The following is a 16,221-nucleotide window of genomic DNA, read 5'->3' as shown; positions in this document are numbered from 1 at the left end:
GAACTCAAGACTTGGGCACTATTTAGCCTTTTTGACCAAGGCTGGTGCCTACCACTTGAGTTCTCCACAGCTTGAGTTCTACTTCTAGCTTTTGGGTGGTTAGTTGGAGATAAGAGTCTCCTGGACTTTCCTGCCTGGGGTTCAAATTGTGATCCTCAGATTTCAGCCTCCTGAGTAGCCAGGATTACAAATATGAGAAATAGGTACTGGCTTAAGTAGTAACTTAGGAAAAGGATAGTATATGAAAAATGGTACATTTGAGGAAAACAAGAGGTGTGCAAAGGAGAGATGCAGTTAGACTATCTGGAAGTCCAGATAGGATAGAGAGGTAACCTGCACTGATGTGCTGCAGAACTGTTGCACACAACTGGCATTGGCTCTAACCCAGTTTCTGCTCAAGATAAGAAATTGTCTTTTGGGCTCAGGCTTGGGGCAAACCATTTCTTTAAGTTCAGAGCCATAGAGGGTCTGTGTTTATGTGATTGTACAAGATTAAATACTCTCTCAATACCTGTTTTGATCTCTAAAGAGAATACCGTGTTCAAGACGGAAAAATCTTTATTCCCTTAAACATCACTGTGCAAGGAGATGTGATTGTTTCCATGTACCATTTGAGGTCTACCATTGGGAGCCGGCTGCAGGCTAAGGTAAGTTACTGGGAAAAATTTTTAATAGCATTAGATCATCAGAGTTTTTTTGGTAGGGGTATTTTTGAGTCTTTTCTTTAAATCACATTGGCTTGTGTGATTTGAGTTTAGGATGAGAACAGCCCTTAAAGATATGCTCATGTCCCTCTTTGTCACTTTACAAAGGAGGAACTCAGAAGGTTGTGACTCAGAAGACTGGTATAATTACTATGCCACAGGGTAGCAGCTTTAAAGCTGTTAGCCAATCATGATCATTTACTGTTGTATTTTTCTCATAGTAGATCTGCTTGGATCAGTATAGGGGTGAGATTTCAGCTAAGGATATAGAGTCAGGTAGTTCTTTTTGTGGTTGTTTTTGTTTGTTTCTTTTTTACTGTGATGAAACTTCTATTACCTAAAAAGCCTCTCTATAAAGTGTTCAATGCCTTGGGATTTTGTTTTGTTTTGCTTTGTGTGTGTGTGTGTGTGTGTGTGTTCAAAAGATTCTGGGTAGGAGATAGGTATGTGGTAGAATGCCTGCCTAACAAATACAAGGCTCCGAGTTCTACCAAAAATGTTTAAATGCTTATGCAATTACCACAACTTACCTAACCCCAATGCCTAAAAGTAATCTCATATTCACTAGTGATCACTGTCCATTTCTTTTTCCCCTTTGCCTAAAAACTGCGACTTTCCTTTCTGTTCTTAGAGATTTAGTTATTTTTTTTTGAGATTTAGTTATTTTGGACATTTAATAGAAATGGAATCCTATAACACATGGTCTCTCATGACTTTTGTTCTTCCACTTAGCCTGGCATTTTGGAGGTTTATGTTAGTGCATGTATCAGTTTGGGTTATTGCCAATTATTGGCAATTGCAAGCGACTGTATTTTAATTAATCAAGTATTTGCTATGTTCATGCTCTGTTTTATCCAATGCCTAAACATTTAGTATAGATAATAATAAAGACTGTGCCCTACCTTAAACACCTTTAGGAAATTAAACTATGAGACATGAGGATCACAGTTTGAAGCCAGCCTGGGAAGCGAAGTCAGTGAGACTCTTGCCTCCAAGTAACTACCAAAAAAGCTAGAAGTAGCACTGTGGCTCAAGTGGTAGAACACTAACCTTGAGCACAAAACCTCAGGACCAGTGCTCTGAAATTGAGTTCAAGTCTGGGGACTAGAACACACATACAAACTTATGGTTATTTTGCTTTTCCCCATAGGCTATGTAAAATAAAAGAAAACTGGGGGAATAAAAGAAAATTCAGGGTAAATCTAAGCACCAATGGCTTACATCTATAATCCTAGTTACATAAGTTGTTATGACAGTTCATAGATTCTCCTGGGTAGAAGAGCTTTCTCCTCTCCCTGCCTCCTTGCCAGTCCTAGGACTTGAATGTAGAGCCTGGGTATTGTCCCTGAGCTTCCCCTCCCCACCTCCCCCACTCCCCTGCCCTGGTCAAGGGTAGTGCTCCACTATAGCTCTACTTTTTGCCCTTTGGCGGTTAATTGGATACATGCGTCTCACACACTTTCCTGTCCAGGCTTGATTTGAACCTTGATCCTCACATCTTAGCCCCCTCAGTAGCTAGTATAGGCATGAAGCAACCAGTGCCCTACAAAAGCCCGTTTCTTTTTTTTAATTTTATTTTTTATTATTGAGGTAATGTATAGAGGGGTTACAATTACATTCGCCAGATAATAGGTGCATTACTTCTCACACATTGATACCCCTTCTTATGTTTTCATCCCCATTTCCCTCCTTCACCCCCTCCCAATCATCTTGTTTCCCCCTTCTGTTTCCTATTTCAAATAAACAAATAAATGTATATACAATATACCAGGTAACAGAATCAGATACAGTAACAATATGAGATTAACCAAAGAAGCCCCTTTTTCTTTAAAAAATATTTTATTACTGTTAAGTAGTTGTTCAGAGGAGTTGACAAGTGACAGATGAATCTATAAGTACAATGCACCAAAACTCTTTCTTTACCTATAGTTGGGCATGTGGTTCATACCCACAACACGAGGGCTGAGATTTGGAGGGTCATGGTTCCAAGTCAGCCTAGGTAGAAAGTTTGTGAGAATCCCTCTGAATGGAAGGGAGCTGGACATGGTAGTATGTGCCTGTAATGTCAGTTTTGATAGGATGCCAGTACAGAAAAGTGCTGAAGGTACACCTCAGTAGTAGAGCATCTACATAGCATGCACAGGGCTGTAGATTCACACTGTTGCCACCAAAAATGTAAAAAAAAAAAAAAGACAGGCGATAAAAGAAGGAAGAAAGGAAGGAAGGAAGGAGAGAGAAAAGAAGGAAGGAGAAAGGAAGGAAAGAAGGGAGGGAGGGAAGGGAAGGAAGGAAGGAAGAAAGGAAAGAAAGAAGAAAGAAAGAAAGAAAGAAAGAAAGAAAGAAAGAAAGAAAGAAAGAAAGGAAGGAAGAAAGAAAAAGTCATCCTAGAGCAGGGAATTCTCACATATATTGGAATTCCCACTATGTATATATATTGGAGGGTGCACAGTTTGTTTTAGGCAGTGGTAGCCCAGGCAGGGTACAGAGAGCACATGGCTTTTCAAGGTGAACCTTGAAGGGTTAATTCCATGGATTTGGAATAGGGCATTGTGGGAAGAAGGAAATAGCAAATTTGAGCATAGCAATGTTCCAAAACATGGTATATCAGTGGATGAGGACATAGCTTGTTAAGGAGGAGTACCTGTAAGTCTGAGGATAGAAACGATGCCAGGAGATCACTTAACATGTAGAGCAAACCAAGAATCAGATGTATTTTGCTCCTCCAAATACAATCTTTGGATCAGATTCCATTTTCTCTAATGTATTGCAATGTGCTTCTGTCATATACTTTTAGGTGACCAACACACAGATATTCCAGCTCCAGTTTCATTCTGGATTCATACCACTGGACACCACCATTTTAAAGTTCACTAAGTAAGTGCTGCTTGGACCAATGGTCTTTGTTCATCACCGCTGCTGTGCATCTCTTCAGAAGCCATTGATAGTGTTCCCCAGAATCCTCTGCTGCCCCTCAGCACTGTTGACTGTAGCTTCACCATGTAGATAGTAGATACATTTTACATCTTTCAGTTGACTATGATGAGTCTTATTAAGAAACGGATAGGGCCAGGAGTTTGGCCTAGTGGTAGAGTGCTTGCCTAGCATACACGAAGACCTGGATTTGATTCCTCGGCACCACATACATAGAAAATAAAGCTGGAAGTGGTGCTGTGGCTCAAGGGTAGAGCTCTAGCCTTGAGCAAAGTCCAAGGGCAGTGCTCAGGCCCTGAGTTCAAGCCCTACAACAGGCAAAAAAAAAAAAAAAAAAGAGAAACAAACAGAAAAAAGATTGCAAATAGAAAGGTCAAAATTTTTTTCCTGTGAGGGAACTGCAGATTATTTCTTTGATCCTTAGCATTGTTTTTCCGACAGGGTGACAGTTTAATCAATGGTATGCTATGAGCAATGAACCATAAGAATGTATGCCTGGCCATGGCACTGAAGTAAAGTTCTGAAGGTCTCTCTGTTTCAGACATTAACCCTTCCTTGTTCTATCACAGAGTGTGGCTAGGGACGTAGGTGTACAATATGACTGAAGCTAAGGGAGCATGCAGAGCCAGGATAGGATAAATAGTCAAAGGCTCACAGTGGTAACTATGGGGCGTGTTCCACAGTTTTAACAACCATTTTGATTTTGTAGTGCATACTGTCAGCTCTGTCCTCCCAAATGCTTTTATGTGCAGAAGCATTGAGTCTTTTGAACAGGAGTTATTCTCTTCTATTTGTCTAGTTGAGAAAAATCAGCATCCCAGAGCAAAATGACCTATCTTGTTAATGAGTAACTCTTTCCCAGAAGCTCATGTCATTCTAAGAAGGTTTCTGTATGGGACCTTGCACTGGTTCCACTGGCTCCCCCTCCCTCCCTTCCCAACTGGTGTTACTTTTTGAAATTCCTGTTTAGGCCTGAGTTGGATGCATGTGATGTACCCGAAAAATACCCTCAGCTATTTCAAGTGACACTGGATGTTGAGCTGCAGCCCCAGGACAAAGTGATAGATTTAACCCCACCGTGGGAGCATTATTGCACAAAAGATGTCAATCCGAGCATCCTCTTCTCTTCTCACCAGGAGCATCAAGATACTCTGGCTTTAGGAGGTATTTTCAGTAACTTTTGTGTTATATATGATATTGCCTCATTTCCTGTGTGTCATTGATACTTTATGGCCTTTTGTCTTGCAGGACAGGCTCCACTAGACGTCCCTCCAGACAACCCCAAGCAATTGGGGCAAGGTGGTTTCTTTGCCTCTCTCTGTTGGCAAGGTATGTCTAGTCTTTCTTTCTCTTTTTTTCTTCAGTATTGGGAACTGAATTCAGGGCCTCATGCTTACAAATATTTCTTTTGAGTTATATGAGCAGGTTACATCATTCTATAAAAACATTTCACTGTTGAAGCAATCTAAATTAAAGCAGCACTAAGAACTCACCTAGAATCTTCTATTATTTCAAATCAGGCAACTTCCTTATATTCAGCTCTGTGGATGGTCTCAGCCATCTTATGCTACCTTCTACCTTCTCTCTCTGTATATTATGTTCTGGATCATAGCTTTTCTATTCATGAATAAATGTGATGTTTTCTAAGATTTTTCTTTAGACTGCTGGCAAATTGAGGAGATTAGCAAAGGACTTTACCTCTCATCATCAACCAAACATTTTTAACGTTTACTATCAGGGTGATAATAAGCCTTACATTTATAAGGTAGTGAGTACATTACCTCTTGAACGTTATTACCCCTTCCCATGTTTTTTTTCCCATTTTATCTCCCCTCACCCCCTCCCAATTTGTAAAATTCATGTCTAATATATTATCTTGTAAATATCCCTGTTAGACTGGTTCACCCTTTGTCTTTGGTCTCATCATCTTGTTTTTCCCATTCCCTTCTCTAATTCAAATAAACAAATAAACATATATAGAATACACCAGGAAGCTAAGTCAAATACAGTAACAACAGGGGATAAACCATAAAGGAATAAAACAAAAGCAAAACAAAAAATAAAGCAAAAGAGAAAAGAAATAATTTCTTACTGCACATTAAAAAACAACAACCACAAAGATAAATCTCTTGTTTTATATCCTGGAGTTCATTTCACTTAGCCTCATCCTATATGGCCATATGCACATAGCTATTGAGCTATTACGATCCTCTGATAGGTAAATCTTAGCCATATACTAATTATTACAAATGAGGGAAATCATGAAGCTTATGTTTCTTTGGGTCTGACTTACTTCACTTAATATGATTTTTTCCCCAGGTCTTTCTATTTCCTTACAAATGGGGCAATGCCATTCTTTCTGATGGCAGCATAGAATTCATTGTGTATAAATATCACATTTTCTTGATCCATTCATCTACTGAGGTGCATCTGGGTTGGTTCCATATCTTAGCTCTCTAAAGAAGAAATAAGAATGGCCAATAGACACATGAAGAAATGCTGGACACCTCTGGCCATAACAGAAATGAAAATCAAAACAACTTTGAGATTCTATCCATGCCAGTTAGAATGGCCATTATCAATAAATATAATAACAACAGATGCTGGTGGGGACGTGACCAGAAAAGAATGTTACTACACTGTTGGTGGGAGTGTAAATTTGTACAACCACTCTGGAAAGCAGTATGGAGGTTCCTCAAAAGATTGAATATAGAGCTTACTTCTGACCCAGCAATCCCATACCTATGCATTTGCCCAGATGTCTATAAACAAGGCCATATTAAAGTTACCAGCACAATCATGTTCATTGTAAATAAACTTTTTAAAAATATAAAATAGTCAACTACATTCCCAGTTTGCTATAATCACTATTAAGGTAGATTGGAGCTTAACTCTGGCACATAGATATTAAAGCTACTTGCAGACATCACTACTCCATCACTGTGTTGCTTTCTCCCAAACCTAGAGAGAGATTTCAGAATTCTTTTCAACCTTTTCTTTGTGGGTTCTGGGGCTTGAATTCAGGGCCTGGGTACATCCCTGAGCTTTCTTGCTCAAGGCTAGTTCTCTACTACTCAAGCCTTAGCTCCTCCACTTACAGCTTTTTGGTGGTTAATTGGGAATAAGAGTCTCACAGACTTTCTTTCCCAGGTTGACTTTGAACCTTGATCCTCAGATCTCAGCCTCCTGAGTAGCTAAGATTAAAGACATTAGCCATTGGCACCTAGCCCTTTCCTTCCCTCCCTTCCCTTCTTTCCTTCCTTCCTTCCTTCCTTCCTTCCTTCCTTCCTTCCTTCCTTCCTTCCTTCCTTCCCTCCTTCCTTCCTTCCTTTCTCTCTCTCTCTTTCTTTCTTGCTAGTCCTGGGCTTGAGCTCAGGGTCTGAGCACTGTCCTTGGGATTTCTCAAGGCTAAAGCTCTACCACTTGAGCCTCAGCACCACTTTCGACTTTTTTTTTTCTATGTATGTGGTACTGCGAAGTTGAACCGGGTCTCTGTGCATGCTAGGCAAGTGCACTACCACTAGGCCAAACTCCCAGTCCAGCCTTTTCAACCTTCTCAATATTTCATCTCAGTTGCTGCTCTCTCTACCTTGGCACTGGCATTCTATTCCACAAACATGGACCATTGTTATTTTTTTATTAAATAAATTATTAACATTGATTTTTACATCATATTTCAAATGGTGTGTTTAACAAACAAGTATTCAAGAAGGGAATTTCCATATACAATCACTGGCACTTACATTTTAGACACAGACCATTATTGACTTAAAGTTTTCTGATCTTAACTGCAAGGCTTGGTGTAGTATTGAGCAGTCAGGACTTTATGTGTAAAAGGGGATGGTACATAGTTTAGGGAGGATCTTGTTATAACTATTGATTTCTGATTTGTGACTGTAAGGCAGAAATTTTGTTGCCTTTAGAAGTTTTCAGTGTTTGGTGAAAAATATTCATAGGATTCTTTTGAAATTAAAAGTTTAATTTAAGAATTTTCATTTGAGAAATGGAACCACAAACTTTTAAAAGTCAGTAAGCCCCAGTCATCACTTAGATTTCATAGCTACTTCTTTTTTTCCTTTACCTTCTATCGTTCTCACAGTTGCTTCCAATAAACTTAACTCTTAACTCTTCCATTACAATTTTAGTAATCCATTACAAATGGTATCTCTGTTCTGTAGCACAGATGCAGTTAGCACAGATGCATGACCTTTCAGATGAGATGACCTCTCAGAGTCAGATGTGCTTAGGAATAGAGAACTTTTGCATTTTAGAAAGGAGATATGGGAGGTATGCTACTTAATATCTCCAGCTAACAACCTCTAACCAAGCATATTGAAATCAAGCTTTCTGCCAGCAAATTTAGGAAATCCATTCCTTTCACAGAGCTTTTGGCAGAGCTGGCATGGGGGAGGGTGTGGTACTGTACCTGATTTAGAAGGTGGGGCTATCTGAACTAAGCAAAGTTCTGTGGGAAGATCTTTCAAGCAGATCCTAGAAAGTCACCCACTAGCTTGCCATTGGTCCCACCAAAACATCTTTCCTGAGCCTATTCTATATTGCAAATGTCTCCCTTTGGTAGGACAACAGGAAGATGTAAAGCATGGCCATTCTATGTATTTATTAGTGTGTGAGTGAGCCACTTTTGCTTTGGACTGTAGAAGAAGGGCCTTGTTTTTGGCTGCAGCCAAGTGAAGAAATAAAAGTGAGTGACACATGTCAGCAATGGACTAGGAAATGCTATTGTTTTCCAAAGGACCTAGAACAGTGCCTGAAAACTAGCAATAGTCACAGTGATCAGCATGTAAGTCCTGCTTGCTATTGATCTGAGATCTTTTTAGCATCCTCTTATCATTCTCACAGTACTAGATATTACACCCCCCCCCCACACACACCTCCATGTTAAAGACCAAACTGAGAGAAGTAAAACAACTAGCCCAGAATTACAGAACCAACGAGGAGCGGAGGAACTGGGGTTCAATCTCAGGCTTCCTGGCTCCAGAGCTCCTATTCTTATCCATGGCCACACTTCCTCTCAGATGCTCAACTAAATGGTGTGAAATACATCCAGCATCCAACTGGGAAGGGTCCGAAAGCACTGCTTGCTCAGGTAGAATCCCTTTCTCCGGGAATAATGCATATTCAACATAACGAAGCTCCACAACGCTGTTGGGAGTAACTAACCAATTATTGGCCCACTGGCCTTCCCTAGATCAGAAATCAGAGAAGGCCTTGTGTGAGGAGGACCATGCTGCCCTAGTGAACCAGGAGAGTGAGCAATCGGACGATGAACTTCTGACCCTCTCTAGTCCGCATGGCAACGCCAATGGCGACAAGCATCATGGAGCCAAGAAGGCCAGCAGAAAGCAGCAGGAGCCAGCTGCTGCTCCGGCTCCCGAGGAAGAGGTGGACCTTCTGGGCCTGGAAGGCTCTGATATGAGTAAGAACTTCTCTCCCCCCTTGGCTCCTCCCACTAATTCTGATCTCCTGAGTGACCTGTTTGGAGGCGGAGGCGCCGCTGGTCCTGCGCAGGCTGGACAGCCAGGGATGGAAGACGTGTTTCATCCTAGCGGCCCGGCATCCGCCCAGTCAACGCCACGCCGGACCACCACCTCTGCTTCTGCATCGCCCACCCTTCGGGGAGTGGGAGAAGGTAATGCTTTCCAGGGTGCGCTTTACTTTTTATGAGTTCCCTGGGAGTGCTTGAGAAGTTTAGGCTCTCCCTTAAGTGGAAGAGAAGAGACGTATTTGTCCATTCAGATAGTGTCGGGTACTCGAATTCTGTAACCTTTACATTCCTTTTGAAATTTCCCTTCTCTCCTCTCTCCTCTCCTTCCTTCTTCCCTCCCTCTCTTTCTTCCTTGGCCCTGGGGTTTGAACTCAGGACTTCATATTTGCTAGGCAGGAGGCAGTCTGTCACTAAGGCCATATTCTCAGCCCTTAAATTTTCTTTTCTCAAGACTTGGTATCCTGAGATGCTTTCCTTATTTCTGCTTAGAGATATAGGCAGATAGGTTATTACTAAACACACACACACACACACACACACACACACACACACACACACACACACACAGCCAATGTGTGTGAGATACTTACTATTTGAAAGATAGAGACTAAAACTAGAGGACAATTCATTTCTTACAAAATCTCATTACATAAATGCTACCATTGTCCCCATTTCATAGTTGAGGAAATGGAGGTTCAGCGTTTAATTAATGGTCTTAGTTCATATTGCTGATAATTGATGGGCTAGAGTCCAAAAAGAATAGCCAACTGGGCTATATGAGTTCAGATCTTTCCTTTGAGTTACCTGTAATACCTTCCCGGAGCCATATTTTCTTTTTTTCCTATATATTTTTTATTGTAATTAATAATATTCACCAGATAGAAGGTGCATTACTTCACATGCATTGACACCCTTTCTCATGTCTTGGTCCCCATTTCCCTCTCCTCACCCCCGCCCCTCATCTTGTTTTCCCCCCTTCCCTATCAGACTTCAAATAACTAAATACACATATATACAATATGTCAGTAACAAGGTGAAATACTGTAACAATATGAGATAACCAAGGGACAGCAAAAGAGATGAGAGATAATGTAGTACATTATGGACAACAATCACTCATTATATGACTTTTGTTTCTATGTCCTGGAGGTCCTTTCATTTAGTGTCATTCTATATCTGGAATCATATTTTCTTGAATTATACTTTGGTTATTCAGAGTGAAATGTTAGTTACTTCAAAATAGGCTCAAAGGACTTATTTTAGCCACAGAGTCCATGCAAATAAAGCAGTTGGCTATGGCCTCATGCGTTTTATCCTGCCCATTGCCAATGACTTGAGCCTTCCTGTGATTGGCTCTCCACAGACTTTTAACATTTGCAAGACAGCATGGTTGGATAAATAGAGCTCTATCACACCTTCTGAAAAACCAACTCAAGCCAGCTTTCCTTTATCATTGTCACCATGAGCCAAGGGGGTACCACATTAAGGAAAGTAGAAGGACATGTCTTAACTCTCCAGGCCTATGGTATACTATAGGATTTTTTTCTCACCAAGCTCATCTTTCACTTCTCCAAAGGCTTGTCCTGGTTTGTGTAGCTTAGCCAGAAGCATACTTTGTGAAAATAGGATCAGAGTCAAAGTGTGAGTACTGAGCATCAAGCTCCTGCATTGGCTATTACTGGAGCCAGCATAGGGAACCAGGTGTCCTGATTCCTAGACCATGATATTTCCTCTCCATTTCCCTCTATCTAGTTCTAATTCAACAGAGAAACACCTCTGTCTGGAAAATTAAATCCCCAAGATAGTATACTACATGATAGTCAAGTTTTAAAATGAAGTGACTGTGTAACTCTGATAGTCTGACCACAATACACGCTGGTAGTTGCGTTCCAGTGTCAGTGATGGGAGGGGCTTTAGACATTAACTCATTATGTGCTTCAGTCTAGAAATACTAAAAATGTGCTCTCGATCTGTTGACTGACTTGCCTGAGCATTCTCAGCTATCAGTGGCAGACCTGGTATACAACTCACGTGTTTTGTTCCTCTGGAAGGAAGTTAAAACATGAAGTCTAGAATTAAAGGCCTGGATTTCAAACCCAGAACCAAGACTTAAATCACTGGGTAACCTTACTGAAAACTTGATGTCCTTAGTTGTGGATAATACCTACCAGAATTCCTGGAAAGACTAAATTGAACTCTTGTTGGTGATGTGCAGCTTTTCACACTTAGTTATTTGGGAAGGCCTCTAATATAAAATGGTACTAAAAGTATACTAAGTAATAGAAAACGTCAATATCTTCCTCAAGTTGACTTCCAACCTTGATGTAGATAGATTAATCTAGTTTGCTCTTGCAATTGCACTACAAATCTCAATGTAAGGATTATATGTAGTAATGTATGCGCTCAAAATACAGTCAGTTTCATGGTTGCCCATGAAGCTAGTCTGCTGCCCTGCAGATGTTGGGAATATATTACATCAGGGAAGTCTTGGCTATAAACTTAGTAAAGCCTTATGTCTTGTATGAATTAGAGGAATGGAATTTATTTGTTAACTGGTTTGCATCTCATGTCTTAGAGTTGACCCAATTCCACTCCAATCAGAGAAAACCCATTAGCAATTCTTATAGATTTTCTTCCTAGCTCAATAGTGAGGAAGGCCAATTATCTCCATTCATCTTGGTGATTTTCATCACAGGACTGTAAGCAGTGAGACTTGATCATGAATTCCAGCATTATTATTTTCTTAATTATGGGCTAAGTTCCTGAGGTTCTTTCTGAGCCCCAGTGTCATCATTGTAAATAAAGATGAAATCACTAATAGGACTTAGCTGAGATCATATGGCTTTTGTGTACTCAGAAAGGATGGCACAGTGGTTATGGCATTATTGCTGGTTAACTGTGGCACCCACTCTCCTCACTAATCTTGTGCGTGTGGGCACTTTTCTTTGTTTCATTAAATCTGAGTCTGTTTCCTAGCAGATTGTTGTTTACCACAGAATTAACTCTGGACTTCCCTTTGTCTGCAAAAGTGAGGTTTTTTTTTTTGTGTGTGTGCCTTTTTATTATTATTTTTTAAGTGTTGTACAAAGGGGTTGGAATTTTGTAAGTCAGATCATGAGTACATTGCTTTTGGGGCATTTTCACCCCTTTAAAAATTATGTTGCCTGCTTCCATTCTTACCCACAAGTGACATTTTTGTTTGTTTACATAGTGTATATTGAATGCAATGACTGCATTTGCTCAAAAGTGAAGTTTTCTTTTGTTGTCAGAAATCCTTGGGTTGCACTGTTGGGCTTAGAGAAAGATTTGGGTACAGAAAGTGCCTATGGGGTTTTTTTGTGTGTGAAATAGCACTGTCTACGTTGCATTTTGTTTGTTTGTTTTCTGTAATGCTAGTAGAACACATCTGTACCCCGACACTCTGCTTACTTGTTAAAGTAGGGAACTGACTAACATTTTTCCCGGACTGCAACAATTACAAACTCTTGCCTCTAGATTAGCTGGGATAAAGAAACGTGCTACCAATGCTCAGCAAAAAGAACATGTTTTAAGGAAGGAAATATTTTCTTACAATAAACCCCTGCTTATAATATCTTAATGATACAAGGATATAATATTATAGTGAGCAAATTGCTTATACAAGATCTTGAATGAAAATTTGAAAAGATTCCACATGGAATTAAATTGATCACTAAGTACAGTTGTTAAATTGTTGATGATTATGCCACAGACTGTTGAAGGAAGTTTGGGTGATAAACTGAAAAACAAACAAACAACCTCCCCCCCAAAAAAAAGAATGTGCCTGAAGTACATGCTAGGAAGCAGCTATCATCCCAATTTTTCAACTTTTCAAGTATTTGGCCTAGGAGTAGACAGTAGTGATGGCTCTTCAGTATTATAGACTAAATGAGCCCACAGGACGAATGAATACATTCCTCCATTGTCTTCTAGGTGCCACCTTTGACCCATTTGGAGCACCTTCTAAGCCATCAGGTCAGGATCTGCTGGGTTCTCTTCTGAATACATCCACTGCTTCCAGTGACCCCTTTCTACAGCCTACTAGAAGTCCTTCACCTACAGTGCATGGTAAGAAAGCGTTTTATATTGCATTCAGCATGCATAGTTGTCTGCAAAACACATATCAGCTGTTCAGATATAACAGCAGAAGTAAGTAATGGCATATGTGTTCATAGATATTAACAATTCACATGAACATAACAGAATCTCTAGAGTGACTTATAGAAGAAAAAAACTTACTGAACATTGTTTTATTCAACTTTTCCTAAAACTCATTTGATGGAATTCTTTTTTTAAAAAATTATTACGTGCATGGCCTTGGAGTTTCGCCTAGTGGTAGAGTGCTTGCCTAGCATGCACAAAGACCTGGGTTCAATTCCTCGGTACCACATACATAGGAAAAAAGCCAGAAGTGGTGCTGAGGCTCAAGTGGTGCTGAGCTGTAGCCTTGAGAAAGCCTAAGGACAGTATTCAGGCCCTTAGCTCAAGCCCAGGACTGGCAAAAAAAATTTATTATGAGAGCTGTTTATACAGACATATATGGCATTGTTGACTGTAGGCTATATTGTGATTTCTGTTCATAAAAATGAACAGAAAAGCTGGGTGCTGTTGGCTTATGCCTGTGATCCTAGCTACTCAGGAGGCTGGGATTGAGAATTGTGGTTTGAAACCAACCCAGCTAGATAAGTCCATGAGACTCTTATCTCCAATAAATTACTCAAAAAAAGCTGAAAGTAGCATGTGCTTCAAGTGGTAGAGCACTAGCCTTGAGCAAATAAAGCTTAGGGATACTGCCTATGCCCTGAGCTCAAGTCCCAGAACTTGTACACACACATAAGAAAGAACAAAAAGGTTCTGCCTTTTTTAATTCATTGATAGATGCATCCTGATTGGAAAAATATCTTTGAAACATGGAAACACAGGAGTCTTAAATTAACAAAATATAATATTTTAGTGTGTAATTACTACTTACATAGCAGAAGTGGAGACATACTCTCCTGATGTGTTGGTACCCTTCTGTGTAATGTGATGGTCACTGGCCACATGTAGCTATAGGATACCTAAAATGTAACTAGTATGATTTGAGCCAAGCTCTCACTATAACTGTGATTCATTAACACAGGAAGTTTGATTTGTTCATCAAGGCTCCCAATACTTGGAAGAATTACTGGTACGCAGACGATACTATCTATATCTAATATATAAATACTAAATTAACTAAAAAGATTTTCCCCCCTATCAACATTTCTTTGATTCATGGTGGTACTCTGTAGAGACTGTACTTTTTTTCTGATTCATTGCTTTGAGCAAAGGGCTATTTTTTCATTTTTTCTTTTTTTTATTGTAGGGCTATTTTTTATATTCACCTGGTAACCCTTTATTTATATTTTATTGTCAGGATAATGTATAGAGGGGTTACAGTTATATTTGCCAGGTAGTAAGTTCATTACTTCTCACACATTGATACCCCTTCTCATGTTTTTGTCCCCATTTCCCTCTCTCTACCCCTCCCAATCATTTTGTTTCCCCTCTTCCTTTTCCTATTTCAAATAAACATATATGCAATATACCAGATAACAAAGTCAGATACAGTAACAATATGAAATTAACCAAAGGGCAAAAAAAAGAGAGACAAGAAATAACATAGTACATTAAAAACAACAATCACATAAGATAAAGCTCTTGTTTCCATATCCTAGAGTTTATTTTATTTAGCCTCATCCTGTATGACCTTATGTACCTAGGTTTTGAGCTATTTTAATCTTCTGCTAGGAGAGTCCTAGATGTGTACTAATTATTACAAATGAGGGAAACTATTGAGCAAAGGGCTATTTTTTTTTTTTGATGACTGTCAACATGGACGATGGTACTGGCACATTATAGCCTGGGTCCAGTTATCTGATTCTTGTGGGCTGGTGAGAACATGTTGTTTATCACCAATTTAGGTCAGATAGCATGCCTTTGTTTTGTAGCTACACTCAGTTTGGTCTGTATTGTGCCAGTGAGTGAGTTCCATTATCCCTCCTTTGAAAGCAATTTTGGTTCCACTGTCACTTGCTACCTGTAGGGTAGCACAGAAGTAAGACTCGTGTCTGTGCCAGGAGGCCAGATTGCCATTGTCAGTTCACTGGAGATGCTTCCCCTAGGTTTCTAGAAAGAATCCTCAATGTTTTCTGTTTTTCTTTTTAGTAATTTTATTTATATAGCACAATATAAAATTGCTTATTATCCAATAGCATATTTCTCTAATGTATTGTCATTGATTCGTAAGTGCCTCTTTCCCATACTTTGTTTATTCTTTTTTTCAAATAATTTTAATTGTAATTAATAGAAGAGTTACACTATATTCACCAGATAGAAGGTACATTTACTTCACAAACATTGATACCCTTTCTCATGTTTTGGTCCCCATTTCCCTACCCCTACCCCCGCCCCTCATCTTGTGCAATCTTTTCTTAAAACCAAGTGATCACCACCTTCAAATTCTCTAAACTTTTATTTTTTTCCTTAAGATTAAACAGAGTGAGTTTATTTGAAAGTGAAGGAAAGCTGTGAACGGAAAGAAATGGGTCTCTCTCCCTCTGGAGAGAGGCCCAGAAGAGTCCAAGGGAGTGCTCTTGTGCAGGAATCCTCCCATATCTTCTTCCCTGGGCTTTGCTCTGATTGCTTGATGGCATGTACCACCCTGCCTCTTTTCATGGGTTGAGTGGGCACTCATAACATTCTGGGAAGAAGTATTTGAGCAGCCTGATGGGGAGAAGAATCATCTGAGCAGAAGCCTGGGGCATTATGGGAAGAAGAAGTGCTATGCTGGGACACATGTCATCTGCCCCGTGTTATGCCTGCCAATTTTCATGCACGTCTACCTAACAGTTCCTTTTTCTATCATTCCCCCCTCTCCAATGAAAACTTTAACTGCCTCTAGGGAACAACGGCAATGACGGGTCCAGGCTACTTTGTTCTGAGAGGGCAGAGTGGAATATGGCAGTCTGTGATCTTCTAAAAAGATTCTTTTAGGTGGACGTTGGTTTGCTCTTGGAAATTTATTTTTATTTTTATATT

The 16,221-nt window shown here is 39.9% G+C and overlaps 1 protein-coding gene across 3 annotated transcripts in view; it reads left to right on the top strand.

Annotated features, from left to right (window-relative positions):
• The window catches only part of Dnajc6 (DnaJ heat shock protein family (Hsp40) member C6), a 135,681-nt gene that overhangs the window by 98,936 nt on the left and 20,524 nt on the right, over nt 1–16,221 (top strand). For all 3 annotated transcript variants that reach the window (XM_090334680.1, XM_090334678.1, XM_090334679.1), the window contains 6 exons: nt 530–647; nt 3,499–3,578; nt 4,606–4,799; nt 4,884–4,964; nt 8,845–9,285; nt 13,093–13,227. In XM_090334680.1, the coding sequence (XP_090190806.1) occupies nt 530–647; nt 3,499–3,578; nt 4,606–4,799; nt 4,884–4,964; nt 8,845–9,285; nt 13,093–13,227 (1,049 nt within the window). The remainder of the gene's footprint in view (nt 1–529; nt 648–3,498; nt 3,579–4,605; nt 4,800–4,883; nt 4,965–8,844; nt 9,286–13,092; nt 13,228–16,221) is intronic.

Source organism: Megascapheus bottae, chromosome 6 (assembly GCF_031878675.1).
Source record: "Megascapheus bottae isolate mThoBot1 chromosome 6, mThoBot2.hap1, whole genome shotgun sequence".
NCBI classification, from domain to species: Eukaryota; Metazoa; Chordata; class Mammalia; order Rodentia; family Geomyidae; genus Megascapheus; species Megascapheus bottae.
The sequence above is the reverse complement of the archived record's forward strand: the minus strand, read 5'-3'. Positions and strand labels throughout refer to the sequence as shown.